This window comes from Anopheles coluzzii, chromosome 3, assembly GCF_943734685.1.
Source record: "Anopheles coluzzii chromosome 3, AcolN3, whole genome shotgun sequence".
In the NCBI taxonomy this organism is placed as follows: Eukaryota; Metazoa; Arthropoda; class Insecta; order Diptera; family Culicidae; genus Anopheles; species Anopheles coluzzii.
In genome coordinates this window covers 42,878,618-42,903,869 of record NC_064671.1, presented here as the reverse complement: position 1 = coordinate 42,903,869, position 25,252 = coordinate 42,878,618, and the positions used below count along the sequence as shown (strand labels likewise).

The 25,252-nt window shown below is 41.1% G+C and overlaps 1 protein-coding gene across 2 annotated transcripts in view; it reads left to right on the top strand.

Annotated features, from left to right (window-relative positions):
- The window catches only part of LOC120956892 (ATP-binding cassette sub-family C member Sur), a 69,082-nt gene that overhangs the window by 2,437 nt on the left and 41,393 nt on the right, over window positions 1-25,252 (top strand). For both annotated transcript variants that reach the window (XM_049608104.1, XM_049608103.1), the window contains exons 2-5: window positions 1,930-2,249; window positions 4,980-5,197; window positions 13,635-13,865; window positions 20,817-22,004. In XM_049608104.1, coding sequence (XP_049464061.1) covers window positions 1,930-2,249; window positions 4,980-5,197; window positions 13,635-13,865; window positions 20,817-22,004 — 1,957 coding nt within the window. The remainder of the gene's footprint in view (window positions 1-1,929; window positions 2,250-4,979; window positions 5,198-13,634; window positions 13,866-20,816; window positions 22,005-25,252) is intronic.

Sequence of the window (25,252 nt, the reverse complement as noted above, 5' to 3'; positions counted from 1 at the left end):
GGTAGAAATGTGTACATTTTATTAGAAAAATAATAATAAAATTCAAAAAGAGCTTTTAATGTATCAAAATAATTCAATATTTACGAAAATACATCGAGGGCAGACAAATTGGGAGGAATATGTGTTTATCGAGTATTTCCCCGAGTTGCCAGTCTCATGGTACAGTCGTCAACTCGTATGACTTAACAACATGCCCGTCATGAGTTCAAGCCCCAAATAGACCGTGCTGCCATACGTGGGACTGACTATCCTGCTATGGGGGGAAATCAATTAGTTATTGAAAGCCAAGCCCATAAGTGGTACAGGCAGGCCTTGACCGACAACGGTTGTTGAGCCAAAAGAAGGAGAAGAGATTTCCCCGAGTTACGCAAATAATGCGTTCCGGAGACATTCGTGTAACTCGGATATCGCGTAAGTTTAATATCACGCTTTACAGCCAAAATACTCGATTATTATTAATTTTTGATTGAATTTAGTTCATTTATGTAATGTATTACTTATTTGAATCAATCGGTGTAGAAAATTCGGTATTTCTGTCTTTTTAGTGATTTAAAACTTTTGTAAAAATTAAAAACTATTTTTGATTTGATAATTGATGGAGAAAATTGTACTGATTTGACATCTGAACTGCCAAAAATAAAAATTCGCGTGTTTCGAATTCACGTATCGAAGTCGAGTGTCGCGTAACTCGGGGAAAGACTGTACATAAAGCTCTACAAACCTGGCAGAACGGGAAAGCATGATGATTTTGATTCTCGAGAAGAACAGGGCGATTCGAAACTTTATTACGTAACACAAAAACGTCGTATCGGTATTGAGCCGAATTTGGATAGAATAGCTAACGAATTTGGATAGGTGGCGGTTCCGTGGTACGTTCGTCAACTCGAATGATCAAATAACACTCCCGTAATAAGTTCAAGCCCGGAATGAACCGTCCCCCCGTAGTAAGGACTGACTATCCGGCTACGTGGTGTTGAATAAAGTCTTGAAAGCATGTATAGGCCGGCTTGTCCTCGTAGGACGTTTACGCCAAATAGAAGAAAAAGAACTGATAGGTGGCAAAACGTAACGATTCAAAATACTCTCTATTCCTGCGAGCGTTACGTAATTTAGGAAGTTTTTTTGGAAATAATGCCTCCTGTTACAAGGATTGCGTCTTCTGTTAGGCGATTAATATTTCATCGTGAAGATCTTCTTCTTCTTCTTCTTCTTCTTTGGCACAACAACCGCTGTCGGCCAGGGCCTGGCTTTCGCCCATAGCAGGATAGTCAGTCCTACGTATGGCGGTACGGTCTATTTGGGGCTTGAACCCATGACGGGCATGTTGTTGTCATCGTGAAGATATAACTTTCAAAACTATATCACTTTTCGGTTAATTCAAATTGCTACATACAATTCGCCAAACCAATAGCAATTCAATGCCAACATTTTCTGAACATTTTATGTGTAAAGCTGAATTATTGTTTTCATGCATTACAAACACGAATAATAATGCGTAGAAACGAGAAAATGATTGATTATTTATTATTTCAAGAGTCCGGCTTAAAATTGGTACATAATAACTCGAGAGTTCAAAAACAATCACTTTCCTTAAACAGACGATGGCTTCGGAGTTTTGCATTAGCAGCTTAAATTCAACCCGTTAGCTATTTCATCAATTCATCAAACACACGTTTTTCACCCTCCTTATTATTGCCACAAGCAAGTTGTGTCTATCTTCACTGTCTTTAGCCTTTTGCTTATTTTACGGGCGTTGAGCGGAAAGCAATCTTTAGGTCGAAATGATCCTGTTCGTATTCGTCGAACCTCAGTCCTTGCCACGCAACGGCAACCATCCAAATGGGCTATGTGCAAATGTGCAAATATGCATTCCATCCTTACCCCTCCCCAGTACCGCTTCATACGTCTTATGCGTTCTCCATTTTCCAGGCGCCATAATCTGCTGGCTTTGCATAATTTGCGGTCAATCGTACTGCTGGTGGCGCTGCTCGTCGGCATCGGCGAAATTGGCCACCAGTGGCTGGCCGTCGATCGGTTGGGACGCGTACGAACCGACTGCACCGGAACGAAGCGCCCGGAAGTGCACTCCACTCAATCGGAAGCGTTTACGACGGACCGGGCACCGTTCGATGGCGATGCGGTCGTCTGGAAAACGGTTACCGTTGGGCTGGGAGCGGCCTGGATCGCCTTGTTGGCCCTGGTTGGTGTGGCGTGCGTCGTACGGGCTATCGAGCGACGAGATAAATGTGGTAAGTAGTGCAATGGTTTAGAGATTCGGGCATTTACGTTGGGCGTGTGCTAGTTTGGGGCGTTAAGGGTAAGTGTGTCGATTTAGTGCTTTAGGTGCTTTTGTTTACTTACTTGCTGGTTAGAAGTATTGCTATTTATTGGGCTTTTGCATATGACCGACGCAGCACGCAAATTCAAATGCATATTGGTGGTAAGGAGCGGTGTGGTAGTAATAAGCCGAATGAAGTTAGTTAGCTCCTATCTACATTGTATGATCAAGGAGCGTGAATGTGGTTGATTAATTGATTTATATATTGGGCGTTTTGTGATAAATGTGTCATTGTTTTTCATTCATATTTACATTTCCTTAAGAACAGTTCTGTGTCCAAAAACAATCCTAATGACTACCAAAATTATTTGGTATATAATGAATACCAAAATCTAAATTACTCCATAATTATACAATTACTTAACAAAACACAGTCACACTCAACAGTCTGAAATTCACCAGTCAGTTGAAACCAATATAACAAAACAAAATTCTTCTTTTTATTTGTCGCAACAACCGTTATCGGTCTAAGTCTGCTTAAGCCCTTAATGAGCTTCATTGTCTGAGCAGCGTTGCTGCGTATAGGAGTTTGTTTTGTACGGGATTTGATCTCATGGCGGGCACGTTGTTAGGTCGTGCGTGATGATGACTGTACCATTGTATCGTATTTTTTTTTAATTTTAATCTTATTAAAAAATGCTGTATTACATGGTAACTATAGGAAGAAATTTGTGAAAATTGTTCAAACTTGTGCTAAACAATAAACTTTAAAAATCATTTATTTCGAGCTTTTTAAGAAACTAAAAAAATATATGAAAATTAAACAATGGCACCTTTTTTGGGTATTTCTTATTCATTGATTAATAAACTTTAGAAATAAATGATCTAGCTATAGAGATAATGTCATTTTAACATAAAGTTATTGATGAAATTGAAAACCATTCAGAAGGGACCATCCAGAAACTACGTGATACTCGTATGGAGAAGGGGAACATCTTTCAATTGTATGTTTTGCTTCATTGGGGAGAACAGATGTTCCAAGCTTTGTTATGTAACGTTAAATAATTTGTTCCAAATATTTAATATAAATTTTTCGAAATTTTATTTCATTACAAAAGTTTTACAAATCCGTTAAATAATTCATAGAATGATATATTTCCAACACAATGATATACTTTGACACGGGAGAAGAGAAGGATGATTAATTTCAAAAATATGTTTTCTTTTCGCTTTAATGGATTGCCCCTAAAACAGATACACTGAATAGTGTAATGAATGTAGTAACGATCTAACCACCCCATTGAACCAATACACCCAGTTACTAATCGTGCTAAATTACCTTCGTTCTCTTCCATTTTTTTCCCCGCCTGGTAAAAGGACTGACCCTACGCAACCTATTTACACGTGTTCTAGAGCACCCGAAACTGTCCGCCAGTACCTCTCCCCAATACGTATCCCTCGCAACCAAATGAACGTTGCGTATGCTCGCTACGGTCCAGTTTCGGTCCAGTTCGAACGGGTCCCCTTTTCCCAATACCCGATAGCGGTTTGAAAACAATAGGAAAAGCTCATAAATTGGTGCACACTATAAACACAATCAACCACCATCGCCGAAGGATCCTCATCGGAGGACACAGGTTGTGATAGCTTTATTGTGCGAAACCATCCCTCTCGCTGGCGTTCGCTCATGGAAGTGCAAGAGAGAGGGAGGGAGAGAGCGTGAGAGAGGAAGAGAGAGAGTGAGAGGGCGGGAATAAATCCCACAAGTGACACACACGCCCGTTATTCCCACCGGAGCACTAGAAGGAGGATCCCAAACTCTCGCACTCCTCGTATCTCGCACCGGTCGGTTGACGCACAGAGGCAAACCCGGGTGAGGGGCTGGGGCAAAAGGCACAAGTGGCCGCACACACACCGAGTTGACTACAGTAATAAGTTATTTACATCGCCAAATAAATTTTCAATCTGAAGCATGTCCATAAATTATGCACCCCAAAAGGGTGCACACCGCCCCACCGTCCGGCCGCTCCAAACGCTCTCACATCTTGTTCTGCTGCCTCGCGTTTTGTGGGTCAGCATTCTAGGCCTGGTGTCGGTACGATGCGTCATGTCGCATGATATTACGCCCCACCGCCGGTGTGCGATCCCGTCTCTTCCCGTACGTCCCGTGACTATTTATGGTGCGAGTAAGCAGTTACGCATTATCCAATGGTACGAAATATTGTCGCTTTGTACGGCGTGTCCTTTCCGTGTCCTTTTGCGAGGGAAACGCACCGAGCATGCTGGCGTGTCTGTTGGGGATGCTTTTTTTTGGCACTCCAAAAACCCTTTCACACTAGCGCGCACACAGACACGCACCCGATCGGTCGTTATTGTGTCTGGAGTGTGTGAGTGCCCCGTAGGTGCTAGATCCATCGCTCTTCGCATGTCTTGCTTGGCTCTTACGCTTTTTGTGCTTTACTTTCACTCTCTCTCTCTCTCTCTCTCTCTCTCTCTTTGTCGTTCTCATAAAGAATATTTTAACATGCAAAGACAGAGATGAGGAGCGAGAGAGGAAGAGTATCCGTCGCACACATTATTATGGGTAGGCTGTAAGGGGACCCCAGGACAGATGGCTATTCTGAGGGACACTGACACCACTACACACATACACATGTGCACACAAACGTACGCTCAGCTTTTTTATTTATTATCCCTGCAGGACTATTATACGCGGTGCTGGCGGCCGAAGGCGCCCAGTCGATAGTGCGCTGGTGCAAATTTAAATATATCAACGATGTCACGGACACTGCCAGCCGACCGGGCAGCTCCGCACCGGGTGGCAGCATCCTTGGCACGCCGGAACTCTTCCTGACGCTGGCCGGTGCACTTGCTGTGACCGCACTCACCGCCATCGATGGTTTCACGCTGTACACTGAGGTAAGAGGGCAATCGGAGAGTTTTTTTTGAGGTTTGGTTTCGACGGTTTGGTTTGGTTTCCTCCCGTGGTCTGTGTTTCGCTGGGGCTTTTCCGTCTGTCGTCAGGTTTCGCTGGATGGGTTGCGTAGAAGATTCGCTCTTTTGGGCGGTGGCGGTGGACTTTGCTGTGTGGTGGACGTGAATTCATTTCGGTTCAACGTTTAGGTGCTGCGGCGCCTTCGTTCTTGATCCATGCATTTATCAACAAGGGAGGGAAATGGTTGCACGGTTATGGTTCGGGGGCTTTCGTACTGATGGAGATACAACTTTTTCGTATGTTTGTCGATTCGTGTTCGTACATGATTGTTTTCCATTTTGGATAGGTTTTTTTTGTTGGGGGTTTGGTTATAAAAGCTTTTTCTTTCAAATGGATCAGGTAGGATTGTTTATGGGGTTTCAGTTATTAAGAAGGAATGATAAACATTCAAATAGAGCAATCGAAAACCGAACTGAAGCTCTATTTCTCTCAATTTCGGTACGACATTACTAAAAAAAAACAGTTCCGAGCCAGTTTCCAACGTGAACATTATTATTCACAGTTTTTCAACAGCTATCAAATGTTTCTTATGGGTATAAAACAGCATGTTTGGTATAGTTTGGATTTTTTCGTCAGTTTGACTATATTTATTATTATTGTTATTGTTAATATTATTATGAAATTTTTATTATTATTATTATTATTGTTATCATTATTATTATCGGTGACACTTATTCCACAAATCTTGACAATTATGATAAATATGGAAATGATGATGATAAGTCCTACCTCTTACCCCAGTACAGGTTTGAGATGGACGAAAGTATCTATAAGATAATTCTACTCGAATAGTTGTAATGAAATTTAAAAAAGATATATAAACATAAAGTAGGAAACATAAAGCGAGTATACTATCTTTCGGATTAGAATTTAATTGTTCGTTATTTTAATAGTTCAACGGCGAAATTTTAAAAATATTATCTTTAAGCTCAAATATCGTTAAAACCGAAGCATTCATAATTACCAATTAGTCTTCTACTTATTAGTCAATAATTTTTCTACTATTAGGCGAAACGACCTACGCGGCAGCCGAAACAGGCATTCAAGGAATATGTATGTAGCATCATGCAGCTGAATAATTAGGTTTGGCTACGCGGGAACGGTCCATACCAGACTTGAACTCACGACGAGCATGTGATTAACTCGTGCGCGATGACGACAAATGTTTGAATTGTTGTTAAGATTTTGACTGTCATATTCCTTTCATGTTGTCACTTCAAGATAAATGTCTCCTTATAGCGAGTTTCTCTAAGTTGCATATGTGATTTGGTTTTCTAAATTCTGTAATTTGTTTTTATGGTGAATGAATATCGCTCTAAGCTATAGATCCTTATTTTATTGTTCTCGAACTTTTTCTTTTTACTCACAAGCAATCGGTATAGTTGTTAATTTTATATTTTATTTTTGCATGTAATATTTCATGATAACTACGTATTTCATCCAACAATCCAAAACGATTTAACGATTTCATAATTTAAATTTAATTTGGCAATCGAATAACTTTGTATCAACTATGCTTTTTTACTTTTTTTCGCGTTTGGAATTAAAAAAAAATAATTAGACCGAATTCGAAACGATTGTGCTGGATAATACAGCTTTGTGAAATAAAAGCATTGAAATTAACAAATAGCTATCAACAGCAACATTCATAAAATAATATTCATTATGGTCCGCGAAATGAGATTATGAATCAAAATAGCCCAGATAAAGAATGCTTAACACCTTCACTTAACCCTTTAAGCGTAAAAATGAGTTAAGCAGCTTACCGTTCAAAGTTAAACATAATCGGCTTAAACATTTGTGTGGCTGTTGCAATGACACCTAAACAGTTTAACGAAATTGCCACCGTTTTTGTCGCTTGCTTGTATGGCAAGAGCACACGCCATACCGAGGGATTAAAATGCAAACACAAGCACACATGCAGGTACATCATTCTTTTACGCTACAATCGATTAGAAAAGGGGTTGACACCATATATTTCAGTGCCGGTTGTGCCTTTCTTTCTCTGTGGAGCACATCCAATCATCCGAAAGGATGGTAAAGCACGGCTGCAATTAATGGCAATAATTAACAGGTGCATTGGTAGTTGGTATTTAATTTAGTGTACACCAAAAGGTAAATGCAAAATTCCGTCGCCACCCCCAAACGGTGTGTTTTAAATATTACCACAACACAACAATAAAACAAGCGATTCACCCGTCTGCAACGTGATCGGGCCATGGGTCACGAATTAAACCAACAACTGGATTGTTGTTGGGTGTGCACAAAACAAAAACACGTGCCCCACTGCCTTTATCTCACTCACTGGTACGTTTGTCCATCTTTGTGCTGCAGGACAATTAGCATACATTTAGCATAATTTGTTTTGTTTTTTATATGAAGCGTACAGAGCCCTTTTGGAAATTGTTGTTTCCCCCTTTCCTTCCATCCTCGCCAGTCCCCATGCAAATTGGAACGTGCATAGGGAGGGCAGTTGTCGGGAGCAATCGGAGTGCAAAGGGGGCGGGAAAAGTGCACTGCACCGGGTATAGAAAATGTCATAAATTTCATGGAATTTATATCGTTCTGACAGCGCTCACGCGGTGGTCTAGACAACGGCCAGCGCGTTCCATCCTTGGTTGATGGTTCGGGTTGTTGGCGCTAGAAAGGGGTTTGGTGTGGTTTGGTATGGCGCATTTTTCGCTTTGCTTATTACTCGGAACAGCGAACTTTTTTCCGTGCTGAGTGTGCCATGATCTCTCTTTATCGCTTTCTCACTCGCTCTCTTTCTTTATCTGCATGTTTTTGCTATTACCTACCAAAAGCTCTGTCACACCATCGTAGTATGCATTTGTTTCGACACGCCACACTGTGTTGCTGGAAAAAGAGCAAAAAAAAAAAGATCTCCCCCAACACAGCATCAAAGTAAACATGGCACGGTGCATACCATTACGGTGGTGGAAAATCCCTCGTTTTGGGAACGAAGCATTGGAAGGAGTGAGTGAGGAAGAGTATTTTTTCATACCACCAACACTGCTGATCTGTGTACCGTCGTGCTGTGTGACAGGTCCGTGCGGTCACACCGTCAGTATGCAATCGGGCACATTTTCATCGCTCACCCGTCGGCGTGTGCGTCTAACATTCCAGGCACGAGTTTGAGCTGATGCTGTTTCGTGTAGAAATGAACCTCCGCCTGACACATTCCCTGAACTGTTGAGCATTTTCTGAAACTTCACAGTTCGATTCCCCGTTGTATCCTAGCGTGGGAAAATAGAAGACCGCTTTTCGGGAGGAGGGTTTTGGGAAGGTAGTGGCCGGTTTAGTGCCGCTTGGTGTAGGTGAGAAAAACACGTGCACTAGTTAACGGGGAGTTTTGGGGACTATCAGCAGCCTTCCAACGCCCTATTGGGGTAGTTCTCCTCGCAAAATACAAGCAACGACTGTGAAGCGCTGTGCCGCAAACCTGTAACATTACTGCATGTTCGAGTCCTATTTTCCATCCCGTTCCCGGTGGACAGTTTAAATTTCATGTGTTCGCTGACCGCTTAAATGTACAGCCCTTGCTGTTTGCAGGGACGCACGGTCAATGGTGTGTGTATACGAAAGGGGAGGAAAATTTAGTTCATAATTATAATTAGATTGGCGTACATAAAAAGTTTGCACGTTGCGCTCCCATTCGCTTCTTGCCATTCGAGCGGCAAAACTACACTGCGACACGACGACAGCGAATCCAGCGCACAACACATAGGGAGAAGGAGCGAGTAAAGTTTGCACCAGCAATGTCACGACAGTTTGCCTGTTTCTGTAACTTTCCATCCGATCTGCTCGGGTGTGCTGGGGCAATAGTTCCCCATAATGGAGCACAATTAGTTGGTGTAGTAATTTTCGGCAGGGATTAACTGAATTACCGGCTAGCTATCTCACTGAAGTGGATGTTGTTGGTGCACAGAGTGTTAGAATTGTCGTTCGTTCTGGGATGCTGCTGTGGCTACCAGGTAGATGATGGCAGAAGGAATTAGAAACCGAAATGATGTAATGTGTTTATCGTCCCATTTCTCACTGGGGCGAAGCTTTTGCAAGGTGGGAAAGCTTATCCGCTTCGCTTCAAGTGGGAAAGATTTCCACTTAGAACGGTGATTGATATTATTTACCTTACGCACAAGTTTCACTGTAGCCGGGACGGTCGTGGGGCTTCTTCCCTTTCGAGAACGGTACGCGCTGCGCTAAACGCCTGAAATTATGCCGTCCACGTAGCACGTCAGCAATAATGTGGCTTAAAAAGAGTTTGCTGCTTAAAAACACTGCTGTTGCCGACGCAAAGCACTAAAGAACACTACTATATACACGTTTAGTTTAGCACGCTTAGAGTGTGCGGAAGTTTTTGATTTTCTTTTCGTTTATTTTTTAATTAAATTTAATAAACAAAATTACTCAAAAAATGCGGCAGCCGTGTGTTCTGTGGAAGCAAGTAACGGCCAAGCTGCAAGGTAAGGAAAGACTCCGGCAGCTCTTTCTCGTTAGTGGCCAAACTTTACCCTGCCTGTCAAGTAGAAGAGGAAAGTTTGTGTTCGTTAGCAAGTTTTGCCAGGCTTTTCGAGGCCCCCTTTGCTCTTTGGCCACTCTCGGAAGGTCTTTTATCGGGGCCAAGAAGCATGCAGCTTGAAGGAAGAATTTAGAGGTTACAAAAGATGGTGGAGGTTGTTGTTGTCTTAACGGTGTGAATAATAAATAAGTGATGTAGTTGGTGGACACATTTCTTAGAATTATTTCACCCCTTAACTGATCGAAATACAGTTTGTCCTTTCCAGTGCTTATTATTATTTGCGCATTTTGCGTCACGTTGCTGCACTACGGTTGCATAATAATCAGCGCCCTTTCAGCAATTAGTGGCAACTAGGCACACTGGCCATCTACAAACTTGCATACATAAACAGCTATTCTCGCAAGCCGTAAGCTATCAAAAATGGGCCCTTTGCACTGATCTGATCGTTGGGTGTGGGATGTGGGGGTAATGTTTGCAAAATGTTTGCAACCCGACACATGTAACAACAGTAGCACAGAATCCTCACACGAGCACTGCCGGCCCTTTTGCCCCGTAGCCAGTCAATCAGCAGAAGGGCGTGTGACAGAAAACATAAACAAATCGGTCGGTACACGTTCCGGTGCGTTTGCATAAACCTTGCGGTTTTTGTTGCGGTTGCGGTAAAATCGATTCCACCCAACAAAAAATACGCCTCAAACCGCGCGTTACAAACATTTCACGGTCATGTTGATGAAGCCTCACCGGGAAGGGGATGTGCGTGTATGTGTGTGCGCGGCATTGGCTTTTGATTGTATGCAAATGGCGCTGTGTGCAGTGATCGATGTGGTTGAGAAAAGAAGACACGCGTGGTGGATGACAGCACAGCAGAGCACAACAGCGGGTTGGTTCTCAGTATGACAAACACGGTTTTTAAAATTCAAAGCGAGCACAGAACAATGGGACGGGGCAAACCCATCCCAGCGGTATGAATATGCGTAAACTAACTTGCGTACCGGCTATGAAATGCGATTGAACATAGCGAAGCTTTTGGCAGAAAAAATAACCTGATATCGCTAGATGAAATATCGATATATTAACAGCATAAATCAATGCTTGTTTTATCGAGCGCCACGGTTCATGTTTGTAGTAAGCAAGGGAATGGGGAAAGCGAGAGGGAGTGAGAAGGAGAGAGCGAAAGCGAAAGATGGAAAACAAAAGACAGCAAATGGTACCGCAATTACCCTGGAACCGTTCGCAAAATGTTGACAAATGTGTCGGCAAATGCGTGATGAAATTTTTCACCCGTAAGCGTTTGTAATTGAGCGTTCCACTGAAACGGAAAAGGATCAAAATGGAGGACTCATCTAGGAGGGTGAAGGAAGAGAAAGAGGAGTGGAAGGCAGTGGCAGAGGTATGTTTTATGTCGTCGATAATCTGGTTAGCCGGTTCCGGTCGCAAGTTTTCACATGCGTGTTTCCTTTGGTGCTGGTGGTGACACACGTACATTCACACACGACTGGGGGTGTTTTTTCCAGTTTTATTTCCACTCCGTGATGTTGATGAAAATTTTAGAGTGAGAATTTACAAAAAGAAGCTTTTTGTATGCATGGTTTGATGCGGTAGAAGAAGACCAGATTTACATAAACTTTGCGGGTGGCATTACATGGACGGATGGATTTTTTTTTTACAAAAAAAAAGAGGAACAAAGTTTGTGATGTTATGAATGATATACTAAGAATAATTGCCTTTTCTTCTAATTTTGTTTTTATTTTTTAGTGGCTTTTTCGTGAACATGTCTCTCGTGTCTAAGTCGGTGTGTTGAATTGGGAGTGTTTGTGCCAATTTAAAAGGAAAAGTAATAAAAGTTTTCAATAGAAAAGAAACAAGTACGGTTCAAGAAATACTTGATTTGCTTTTACGTTTAATTTCGTTATTAAAGTTATCTTTATTATTATTATTATTTATATATTATTATTATTATTATTATTTATATACTATTATTATTTTTATTTTTATTTTTATTATTATTATTATTATTATTATTATTATTATTATTATTATTATTATTATTATTATTATTATTATTATTATTATTATTATTATTAATATTTTTGTTATGATTATGAATATTATTTTTATTGTTTCTAATATTATTATTACATTACCATAATAATGATAATAATAATAATAATAATAATAATAATAATTATTATTATCATTATTTTAATTATTATTTATTGTGTTGTTTATAAAGTATTATTATTATTATCATTATTGTATTATTGTTTTTATTTTTATTTTTATTATTATCATTCTTTAGGATAGAGCTTTGGTAGTACTTCTTAAAATAAGATACGGTAGATTGACCTTATCGATCATGATATTCTGAAAAGTTTCAGTAATAAAATAATATAGAAATATAACAATGCCTCGTAATAGACATATTTAAGGATATTTATTTAGATGCATTACATAAATACTTCCAATATTGTACTCACCTTTTGCTCAATTAACACTGCTACACAACCATGCAACATAAACATCCAATTACGTTGCGCACGATTTTGCAAAATCAATTCACCACATACATTCTACGACCGCTTTTGTTCAGGATATGCTCCCACGGGACCGGGCAGCACTGATCGGCTAAAGCACAGCACAAGCTTTCCGACGTGCTGGAAAAATTAATGCCATATTTATTAATCATCGAAATCTGCTGCTGCTACTTTCTTAGAAGCTTGCTTGGCAGAATGGCTGCTGGTCGTGTTCTGCCCCGTTCACCCAAGACGACGTTCTCATCGTTTACGTAAGCCAAAAGAAGAAAGCGAGCCACCCAGTGTTACCCGGGTCCCTGGTGCTAACGAGGTGAAACGTCATGAATAAATTATCGATGCTGATTTGATCGAGTATCGGGTGGAGAAAACGGGAGACGATATGTGTGCAGAAAATCCGGGAAGAGAAGGAATCGTTTTCGATTATCCGAGGAAAGAGAAGAAACCCCCCTCCCTCTGTATTATAACCTTCGATGATGGGAAAGGCCAGAGAGGAGCGATGTTTCTATTTTGTCCGGGATTTTCCGGTGCAAAAGTAGGAAAGAAACCCACAACAAAACGGTTATTTCGAGCAGAAAGGATTTAAATGATGAATTTGTACGTGGAAGTCAACTCTAAGCTCTAACCCGAAAATGGGTATTTCATCGGATGATTAATAGTTCAAGAGGGGGGGAAAAAGCAAAGAGCTTTTACACATTAGACTTTTAAAGCTCTTTTTTCGTGTGGCCTTTTTTGTGGCAGTCAAACGTATATACGAGTGGTTTATAAAAGTTTGTGAGGAAAAAAAACACCTTCAAATAAATTATGTGAGTGCCAACCATCAACATTCATCACATGCGGGACAAATGGGAAGGCTAGAAAAAAAACAACGAAGGTTGCTGAAGAACCTTTGACATTGCGGTAGGGCAAAAAGATGACAGCCCGAAATGGGTCCCGCAAATTCTGCCCCTGTCCCACATCCGGTCCGTCGATTGATGATCGTCATTCGATAGCAGACGAAGTAGGGTTCCTATTAATCATGCTATCGATTTCGACTTTAATAACTTTATTTCGTCCTTTCAACGATGAACGCTGGTTCCATTTTGGACTCATTTTTCTTGACGAACGGTGAAATGTGTCGAATTTTCCTTTTTCTTGTTCAGTTCACTAGTCCGGGTCTCATACTTGTTACGAAATTCCTGTTAACTTTTTTCTTTCTATTTCTTTTTCTCGTTCTCCCTTCCTTTCTTTCCTTTACGTTTGTTTTGTTTCTACTTTCTAACATCCTTTTGTTTTTACATCTCCATCGCTACCATCGCATACCATCAGCAAAACACCGGACGCCGGCACGTTTCGTCGATAATGTCGAGCGAGAGAAAGCTCGGCTACAAGACGCCTCACTCGCCGTTCCTGTCGAAAGTCACTTTCCACTGGATCGTGCCGCTGCTGTGGCGCGGCTACCGGGAGCCGCTCGAGCTGGAGGATCTAGGCAACCTGCACGAGAAGGACACCAGTCGCTATCACTACGATCAGTTTCTGTTCATTTATCAAAGCTACAAGGTAAGTTTGCCGCAGAGCGGACGCTTATGCTCGCTGGTGGGCAGGAACGGACGGATTGCAGCAATTGGAACCGAAGGCAAAGGGACGATAGTTTTCAGTTTACGGTAGGAATTTTGGTCTTAGTTTTTTTGCATATTCCGAAATTTGCAGCGTCCAGTCGTCCAGACAAGATTGGGAGCAGGATTTTATTGACGAGCTCGAGCACAGAAAAAGCAAACCGTCGGTCGAAAGCTTTGATGGTGACTTTGACTTTGTACGAAAGAGTGTGTGAAAGGGGTTCTAGCCTCTTATGGTATGCGGGAAGCGAGAGTTTCAGCTAGTGGCGTGTCGACCATAAATCAAGTATTGTGCGTGCAGGACGTATTTGAACACAAGCGGGAATGTATGTGTGTGAGAAAACGTAGGAGAGACGGAGGCAGATTTTTCACTCACCAAACTAGCTACCGCAACTTGCTCAAAAGTAAAATAGAAGGCTAGGAAATGATAGTTTTCCTTTGGCGTCTTTTGTCACCACAAGAAATTTTCCATCTTCTTTGAAAAGCTCAACCGTGGAGTGGCGTTAGTTTTGAAGCACGAAAATGTAGCCACTTTGGCGACAAGTTTACGTTCTTACGCTTTCCGAGGGTTCGGTTTACGGGCAACTTGCGGTGCGGCTGGGGGAGGCACACCGGAACGCTACGAAATGCTGCTTAAGTGTGAAATAATGACATGATTAATTATGCTGTGAAGGAGCGAACATAAAACAGGGCAAACAAGGAAAAACGATGTTCACTAGTCTGTAAGTTGCTGTCGTGGAATTAAAAAAGCTACCGGAGAGTGGAAGTTTGTAGTTTCGTTTTGTCCCGGCTATGATAGTTTGTTTTTGTACATCGTAATTTCTTTTTGTTAAAAAAAATCTATAGGAAAGGAAAAAAACGGGGTCTATAGGAAAGCAAAAACGGAGTCTGTTATTCCCTTTTTGCTCGTATCTTCAAAGGATCGCTTTGTACGTGTTTTGCTGGTTTAATGGTTGTAAGTGAATAATAAACTAAGAAACAATATGCCGGCGGCAGAGGAGAAGTAAGGAGGGTTTAAATGACATAAAAAAGGGGAGGGAAAGGATAAATTAAAATAATTATGGAGATTATGCGGAGAGGGATTATGTGAGTTTATTAACAATTACGCTTACTGTGTACGAGAACCGACAGGATACTTCATTGTGTGGCAGGAAGTATAAGTAGGTAGTCATTTTGGTGGTGGTGAAAAATTACGCATCAAATCTAAGGTATACGTCTTAATGGGAAATATATACTTTTTTTTGCTGTTACTCGCTCACGTATGCACGTTTTTTTATGGATGAATGGTGACCAATATGTTCCAATAAATCATTTTACTCTAGCTTATGTATTTAGTCATTACTCTCTTAATCCTTGATTTTGAGTTGATTGTAGGTTATTACATATATATTTGTATAAAAACTAGGATAGTTTTACAAATTTATCAGTGTTCCTCGATCGCACGATCCGTGCTTACATATTCTGAACGATCCTAAGGAGGATAAGAGGCATCCTGAACCATTGTTGGTTTAATTCTCCCATGATTGACCATTGCCAATGCAACTTAGCGCCATATATTTTAGAGCCGCATGCAATGAACTCTGTCATTGATGTTCGTTTTTTTTTCTAACTTGAGAGGAAATGTTTAGATTTTTTTAAAGTAATTCTTATATTGTAATAAACAGTTCGCACCTTGTCAACTATTAGAATAGCGGTCGACAAAGTCCGGCCCGCGGGCCAAATGCGGCCCGCCGTAACATTCAATCCGACCCGCGAAAGGATATGCCTGTTTTTTTTTTTAAATATCGGAATAATTCAAAAGTTATCAAAATTACTCACCATTTTTTAGGATGATATTTCGCAACGGATTGACGAACTCATCATTAACGGCAATAATGTGACTCGAGTGTTAGAGCAAAAGGTTCAAAAATATTGATTTTGTATTACGATGCGTGTTAAACCGCTCGTTTTGTCTCGTGTTTAACATCTCAAACTGAACAAAGGATTTTGTCAATCATCTTAAATGACCCTGATCCCCAGAGCTACAGAAAGTGTTTTATTTTTCGGTTTTATTAGTAATTTAGTTGATGTATAGATATGTACATGAGGCACACCTGCCCTTGGCTGGGGAATTGCCTACGTTCTTCACGTCGGTGCACTGTAAGATTGCACGCATACATGTACGCCATCCACACAGTCACAGTTACCATCCTCGTCGAGTGACACATTAGGATTGTGATAGTGGATGTGAACATCATTAGATGCGTGCGCGGCTGATCCTAACACACTAACGGCGGATCAGTTGCAAATCAGAGGTACTTGTGTTCAGATCATTACAACAATAAAAATTGCTATCGCTTTATCCATAACTGTATACCGCAATAATAGCAAGTAATTGCAAAAGTAATCAAAAAGGAAAAAAAAACATTTAATAGAGTAAAAAGCGCAGGGATAGAAAAGCACGGGAAGTGTATAGACATTAAATAACCGTTTACATCCAGGACAGATTGTGATGATTATGAAATATGAGATTCTCTATCAATCTTCTATAATATGAATAAAACTTCCGTTCGGTGGTTTGTTTCATAGTTTTCTGTTTGACACAGATAATTCTCGAACTCAAGGTTAAATTTCCCGTGTGTAACACTAACATTGTTTCGACACAACAATGAGCTGAATATGTGAAAACAGAAACGATTGTTTAAAAAACGACTATTATTGTTGTTTTTGCGAGTACGATTGTGAAAAGGCGAAACTTTTTACGAAAACAACTATGGTAAAAGATTGTTGTTAAAAAGGAATCAGTTATTGATTTCTCTGAGATGATATTACTTGTTATTAACAATAGCACAATAATATTGCGGTATGGAAGGAGATATTGATATCGCAAAAAAGCCGATCAAGAAGCGAAATTGATATTGATTTGTTGTTTGTACTGATCAAAGCATAATGCACTTTGTTCCCGATCTTTAACTGATGAGTATTTGCAATAAGTTTCAACATTAACAATTGCCTCTTTTGAGCTTTGAGTGGATGATTACAAAATTACATAGAAACAACAATATCACCAATCACATTGCTTGCAATTACTAACCAATTATTTCGTTTCTATTTTTTCTGATTCAGAAGGTAATTACTAAAATTTTCTGAAAAAAGTGTTTAGTGTTCTGGCCAGCGGCTCGCAATTATTTACTCAATTTGGCCTGTTACATCAAAGATTGCCGACCGCTGTATTAGATAGTTCGAAAACTAATAATTATAGTTTCAGAGTTGGAACTGATTCCCTTATCCAGGCGTTAATAATAGTATTAAAACTAGCATTACTTCAACATTTTTTGCTGATTGAACTGAAGATCAAAGTTTATCATGAGGGAACAGAAATATAATATATGTGATGTCCCTTTATCTTTCTTCCACACAGAAATACCATTTAATCTCCGATTGTTCATCTACAGCTCTCTGCACTTTCATCGACACGAAACAATCCTTATCCGTGCGGCATTAGCGGTACTTGTGATGCTAATTGTGCGTGAATGTCGGACATGCTTTGACCCTTTTCATTTCCGACGACAATACACCGTATGAAGCATTTTAATGCAAGCATGATTCAGTGCTCAGTGCTTTTGTAAACTGACGTCTATGTGTAAGAGTGTGTGTGTGTGTATGTGCGTGCGTTTTTGTAGGCTTATCTCTTTTACTCCAGTTAGTTGGTAACGCGTTCCATGCTCAGTGCAATCATTAATTACTAGAAGGCGATAGCGGGTGAGTGGAACAAGCAGAAACTCTCACCACCGAAATAAACGACGGCAAACCCAAACAGACCAGGATTACATGAGCTGATAATTAATTCACTTTACCACTTTACCGGTGACCAACATTTTGGGCGATCCCTTCGCTCACTTCAGCAACTGGCGGAGCGGTACAGATTGAGCCAGTGGATTTGTAGTTCTCATCAACAATGGAAGGCAAACTAAACCGCGAAAGGAGGGGGTGGAGAAGTTTTAAAAAGCGAAAAAGCATTTTAGCACCCTCCAACCGTTGAAAGCCGAACAGACGAATGGGTTTGAATGGGAACAAAAAAGCATCTCTCACCAACACCGAATGTTGTGTCTCGAATGGGTGCCTCGAGGATGACGCGATAAGCTTTTTTCTCGGTCATGCAAATCAAGCTTTTTTCGGGTCGGCTTTTGCTTTGTGCCACCACCTCCTTCTCTCCTCTTGCACGCACCCCATCCTATGTGACAGTATGCTCGGTCCTTTCTTATCTAGCTGCAGCGGGTAGGATTGAAATGATGCCGGGGTCCGGTACCGGAATCGACTTCGTTTATCCGCCTTGAGGTCCAATTATTTTTTCCCCCTTTGCTTGGTGGATTTTAGCTTTCGTTACGATGGACACAAGGGGCGCAACCAGAATCCGTTTAAGCAGGGACGCCATGGTGTGTGCATGTGAGTGTTGGGTGTTGAGATAGCCGCTTGGAATTAGTATAGAATGGGCAAGCATGAAAAGGGTTTTATGTCGCAAGGTTTTTTTTCCGCTCATCGCTCTCTTATTTAGGTTACTGTATCGCATGATCTTACCGGTTTCTTATGACATAAATCACTTGTTTGTGTGACGGCGTGCGGTCGAGATATTCATGCTGACCAAGAGGAATGGTTTAGGCTCGCAGCTTATTTTGTGTTGATCCGTTTCTTTCGCGACCTTGAATTAACATAAATAACAAATCATAATTTTGTAAAGAAATATTGAGCTATTAGTTTACAAATTCCTAAGGGAGGATGATAATACAAAAAAATAATATTTAATAATATTTCACATTATAAAAAGCTCTGCAAAAGCCTTTCACGTAAAAAAAATAAACAAGATAGACTGTTTCATAATATTTCAGTCTTTCGGTAGATAATGCTAATTTGCTACATGAGCTTACCTTTGCGATCCATGAACATTTATTTACGTTTTGTGCACGCTGAATTCTACACAAAAAATAATGGACAGCCTAGTTGGTGCATGAACTTAAATGAAGTTTTAACATAATTTTAATATTTTAACACTCTTAGCGCTGGAATTCTGCACTGGCTTTCTGTGGAGAGCACAGTACTGGGTAAGAGAACGGTTGCTGCGGATTGCTGCTGAAAGAACAATCGCAGAGAAGGAAAGTGGAAAAAAACCGGGGATCGAAAATGATCCACGCAGCGCCCAGAGTGTTAACACTTTAAGTGCCGCGTCGTATGATTTCGCATAACGGCTTTGTTTACCCCTCATTTTTGTATCTGACTCTCAGTGATTCTCTTGAGAATGAAAGAGGTAGGAAAGAAAGAACATGAACGACATGTGCTACGCCGCTTATCGGAATGAAACAAAAGATTGATAACAATCGCACGAGAAATTGGCGCTCTCATCGCTCTCTTGCCATACACTACATGCTCACTCGAAAATCTGTGATGTCAACCCGGCGGTCAAAGTGTTAAAGGAAAAATAAAAATTACCTCCTAATGAAAAAGGAGACGCATGGTGTTTTATGGAACAAAGTTATTCATAATGGAGACGCATGGTATTTCACACAATTGAATTGATTTCGATGGAGACGCATGGTGTTTCAAAAGAGGAGCAAATTGTAGTGAAGCCGCAAGGTTTTTTTTTGCTTTTTTTTTTATAGAGACTTTGAGCCGATTGGCCTCATTCGCTTCTTTTAATTGGTTGATTTAATCTAAAACTTAAATCTAACATTCTTATTTGCAGGCTATTTGTGCCTTGCAAATACCTTACAGACTCGGTTTACTTAAAGCTATCTGTTGATAAGAATGAAACGGCCCATTTGATCGATCATTAGAATTCGAGAGATAGAGGGCGCTAATAGCGTGTAATTAGATACCAGGCGAAATCGATCGGTCCGAGCATCGGCCATCATACCAAAATGTAATTCGTACGATACGAAGATCAACGGAGGAAAACGGGCATCGACCGTCGCGTCGAACGAGAACGAGAGAAAAGGATACTTAAGGAACATCAGCAGAAGAAGCGCCCTTTTTCTCGCGCATTAAAGTCCCGGAGACAGAAGTAATTTTTTAACCTCCATTTCGGTAAAATAAAGTGTTAAAAGGACCCGGTCTCGTAGTACAGTCGTCAACTCGTACGACTTAACAACATGCCCGTCATGGGTTCAATCCCCAAATAGACCTTGCCGCCATACGTAGGACTGACAATCCTGCTATGGGGGGAAATCTATTACTCACTGAAAGCCAAGCCCACAAGTGGGTACAGGCAGGCCTTGACCGACATCGGTTGTTGAGCCAAAGAAGAAGAAGAAGAAGAAAGTGTTAAAAGAACTTTTGTGTAATATTTCTCGCAGAATTTTTTGAGTTGAGAAAATTCTGATGCTTGTGGCAACATTATCCATTAATTTTATTTAGAATGTTCGCCTTTTTTACATGTGAACCGCAAGGAGTATGTGGACACGCAAAATTTACTTTAAAAATGCGATACACATTTATATGTTTGGTAATTTCATGACCAAATGAAAAAAAATGATGGAAAAGAATTTATTGAAGCAATATAGCGTTACTTTAATCATTTGATCATCAATACTAAAATCATTTGATTTAAAACAAAAGCATGCAGCAATATTCTGATTTTTCCAGAGATTTTTCATTTTTCCAATAAAAACCCAGACCCAGTAAAAACTCCAAAATCCGTCTTTATCTGGAATACTTTTTTTTCTTACACTCCTTCATCCTATCCATTCTTTCGTTTACATCCATCACAGGATTTAAAGCATAGTACAACACCGTACACCTGAGCACCTTGCTCGTCCAACAGATGTGACTTTTCGAACGCTCCTGCCCGGTTCCAAATTTGCTGCCGAATGCAATTAATCTTTCTTAACGTTTTCGTTCCATTCTTTTCCAATCCTTTCGCTAGAGCACTCGAGCCTCCCTGTGGCGCTGCTACGTCCGAAACGGGTGGCGGATGTTCCTGCTCGGCGGGCTTCTTAAGCTGGCGGGCGATTTGTGCGCCCTGGTCGGCCCACTTTGCATTTCCAATATTGTCGATTACATTGCCGCCCAATCGCTGGAGGCCACGGCGTCGGGCGTCCCCGAAACGCGTCCGGCAGCGTCGCTAATTTTGGCCAATGAGACAGCGCACTGGGACGCCAGCCAAAACTTGTCCGCCGCCGCCGGCAGCTTTGCCAAATCAAATCAATCACTTGCGGCGACAGCCAGCGGCACTGGAAATGGCGTCGAAATGGATGGCTTCGACGCGCTCACCCTTACCTGGGCGTCCCTGTTCGCTAATGGATGGATCGTGTGCGTGCTCGTGCTGGTGGCATCGCTCGCCCAGGGAACCCTTTCCCAGGCGAGCACTCACCTGATGGACGAGGAAGGCATTCGGCTGAAAAATGCTCTCCAAGGGCTGGTGTACCGGAAAACGTTGCTGCTCAGCACGAGCTGCTTTCACCCGGTGGTGGAAAAACTTCCCACGCGCACCACCGGAACAGCCCGGAATCAGGAGCACCGGCCATCCCGGGTAGGGGCTGCCCAGCCGCAACAAAGCAAACCGCAGCGAAGAAACAGCCCCGGGGCAGAAGCAAATGAACGCCACCGGGAGCGTACGGATGAGAACAATGTCAACAGGCGTGCAGCAACGGCAACAGCAGCAGCAGCAGCTGCAACCGAATTGGACACGGAAGCGATCGAACATAAAACATCGGTTGCAAACAGCGCACAGATGGGCGAGGAGGCGCGTGATGAACGACGGCGGCCACCAAATGCAACGAATGGCGATCAAGTTCAACAGTTCAACGGGCGCACGGCCGGGGAACGATTGTCCTGGGAGGGCGACAGCGTTGCGGAGCGCTTGATTTGTGATGCTCAGGAAAAGACACCACAACCGGCGGAAGAACCAGCGTCCGGAAATGCGTCATCATCATCGTCATCCGGCGGTGCAGCAGCAGCAGCAGTAGCCAGCACATCGGAACGAAGGGAAAAGCTACCAGCGCCAAACTTTGCGCACGATGCTGGCACCATCACCAACCTAATGTCGGACGATGCGTTCAACGTGATGTCGTTCGTGAAGATGGTACACTATGTGTGGGCCATACCGCTGAAGGTAAGTGCGTATGTGCGTGTGTGTGTGCGCGAGTTTGTTTTCAAGTGTCCTCCTGCGTGATGGGGTAAATGGATCGCCGTAGGGAGTTTGTTATTGGGACCGCTTTTCCGGGGTCACGTTTGCGTTGTAGATTTTTGGCGTACAGCGTCGGGCGCGCACAAAAGCTTCCAAAAGCGGCTACAATTCCTATCAATGTTACAAGCTGCTGATGCCTTTCAAATAGGGGCCAACGCTTATGATGGTGTTTATTTTGCTGGCAACGCATCAGTCTTTGTTGGCATCGGTTGTTGTCTGCATTACTACAACCGAGTGCGATATCGGTGACACGGAGAGAAAGGAGCAGTGATGGGTGCTCGCGGTTTAAAAGGTAGACTTTTAGAGAAAATGGAATGTTCAGTGGCATCCATTGGAGTGCTTTGTAAATGTAGCATTTAATTTTGTGAATGCACGTTTTACTGAGTAGGTGTGAAAACGTTTGTTTCAATTTCATTAAATTACTCGGTTTTGGTGCTTCAATATCTAATGTTTAAACACACTGCATTTTAATTTTATATCTGTTTCTGCCTTGGCCAACTCTATCAGTGTCAGTGTCTCAAAGACTAGTGCCATCGTTTATAAGCTTTCGAAATAAAAAAAATCTTAACTTATCTTTTTAAATGTAATTTGCATTGACTGCCACAAACGTAAAATGTCTTATTGATCCTCAGCATTTGCGTGCATGAAACGCAACCCCAACACACTCACGTGCGGAACTAAATCTTCAAAATAACCGTAAATTGTTTTCCGTCTCCCGTAGGCACCATTTTCGATAAACTTCTGCACTAATTCACTTTCGGTTGGCTCAACCGCGTTCGGCAGCTCAAACGTCTACCACACAATCCGGTTATGATTGTTCTGCTTTTAACGTGTTCTTTTTTTGTTTTGTTTTAAATACCAGCATCGAATCTCATTCGCACAATATCACTACTGGCGGAATGTATCATAAAATTTCATTAAAAACTGCCAACGATGCAACGCTGTGCTTGCAAGTGGTCGTCGCTGGTACAGCTGTGATAACAAACCGATCGTCAAGGACACTGGTGCCCGTGGGCGTAAAAGGGGACAGTGTGACCTCACCCACCTGGTGATTAAATTCAATTATTCCGATTTCGTGTGCGAGACCAGGTTGACCAGGTTTTGTTTGGAAGTGAAAATTTGTGCAGCGATACATTCTGTTTGTAGCCTTTGTTGTGCTGGTGTTGGTGAAGTGATTTCGTGTCGCCTATTTTAATGCATTCGATGAGAAGCGCGCAAGGGGCGGAAGTGAAAGCGTACAGCTTTTTTCGGGTAGTTATTTTTCCCGATAAACAACACTGTTATGGAATGAGAAAAAGGGGAACGAGAGAGAGAGAGAAAAAAAACATGACCCTTTTCACGGTTAAGTTGAACTGGCAATATAATTGGTTTAATTGCAAACAATAACAGGGTAGCCAGGTGGTTTTTAAAGGGCATCCTTTGTGTGGCCGGCGGCACGTTTAATTGATATCACTAACGAGATGGAGCGGGATTTAAGTGATTGAATTGAAAGGGATACCAATGTTTAATTTCATCAGATAGTATTGTTTCCGCGTGCAAGGTTGTTTGAAAATATGAGCTTTCATTTTTATGTATATAAAATCAATCAGTTAGAGTGTAATGCTTCGTTTAAAATAATATAAATACATGGTGTGTAAAAAAATGCACACATCTTCAAATTTCAATATTTGAGTAATATATGTCCCTTAAAGTTGTTGTCTCAGAGATCTTGATTTTGTTTAGCTAAAGATGGTGTATCGGAAACACCTTTTAGTTTTTTGAATTCCTCATAACAAGTATCTCTTATAATGAGTTTTTCGCATGACGAGCAGATCCAAATACTCAAGCAAAATCTCGCATAACAAGCAATATTATTTGTTTTCCTAACAAAAATCGATGTAAAATCAAGATGATGATCGGTTAACATTGTTCAGTTCTTTAATTTTGATAATCGCTCATTCAACTCTTTTTCGATGCTAAGCATCGTTCTATTTAAATCTGTTGCTAGGAGGAGAAGTGTCGCATTATTGTGTGAGGTAACAATGTGTGGTATTATATTGGCCAGTGTTTCTTGTGCTCTTGTGATGAAGGCTTGCAGGAGTTTCGCAAGACTATATATGTGGTGTGCAAGTGTGTTGTAGATTTTTTATCCAAGGAAATGTTTAAACACCTAATTCTTCCTAATTTGTTTGTTTTCTTTAATCGTAAATATTCTTTCCATAACAAGTTTTAAATAGTTTAACAACGAAACAACTATCTTTTTCACGACACAAATTGATAAAACAGCAATTTAAAAACGTTCATTTTGAGAAATTTTTGAGAAAAAAAAATAAAGACAATCAACCAACCTTAAAATAAAATAAAACTATAACAATGACAAAGCACTTACGGTCCTAGAACTATTTAATTAATTTTTCATATAAATTATATTGCAAAGAGCAGCCCACTAGACGAGTTTTTCGCATAATGAGTGAGCCACTGGAACGGATTAAACTCGTCATGAGGGGTGCCACAGTATATTAGTGAATTGGTCAAATAAAATATAAAAACAGAACTAAAAACCACAACCTACAAATATTGGCAATGTCGCATAAATCTTAAAAAAATAATGCTTCTTCTCTTGAGACATTATAATTCTTGAGATTGACTATTCTGATAACATTTCAGACCCCACAAAAATCGTTCGACTTGATAACATGCGCTTCATGAAGTCATTTAGGAATGAACCACATCTCCACTGCGATGAATTGTTTATTCTGCAATGACTAAATAAAAAAGTCATTGATATTAAAGGCTATTCATAGTGGTTTATGGCAGGCCTAGACCGAAAATGGTTGTTGCGCTAAGACAAATAAGAATAAGAAGTTGCTGCTGGATCCCAAGCAGTCGATGTTGAATGAATACGTTTGAAAGCCATGTCAAAGCTTCTTGTTGATTGTATTCACTCATTTATTCATGGTATTGAAAATCATTTCCATGTTTTGAACCACTGCAGGAAACACCACGTTCAAGAAAAAAATAGTTCAAATTTCAACATCCTGATTTGGATTTACTTAAATCAGAACGACAAACTGTAACAAAAAAGCAAACGAGCGCTCGACGGTTTCAACTCATCCGTGTCCTTCCACACTAATTTCCATGCGGGCTGGTCCGATGGAAACGTTGCATCAACGTTCCCCAATCACTTTGGCACC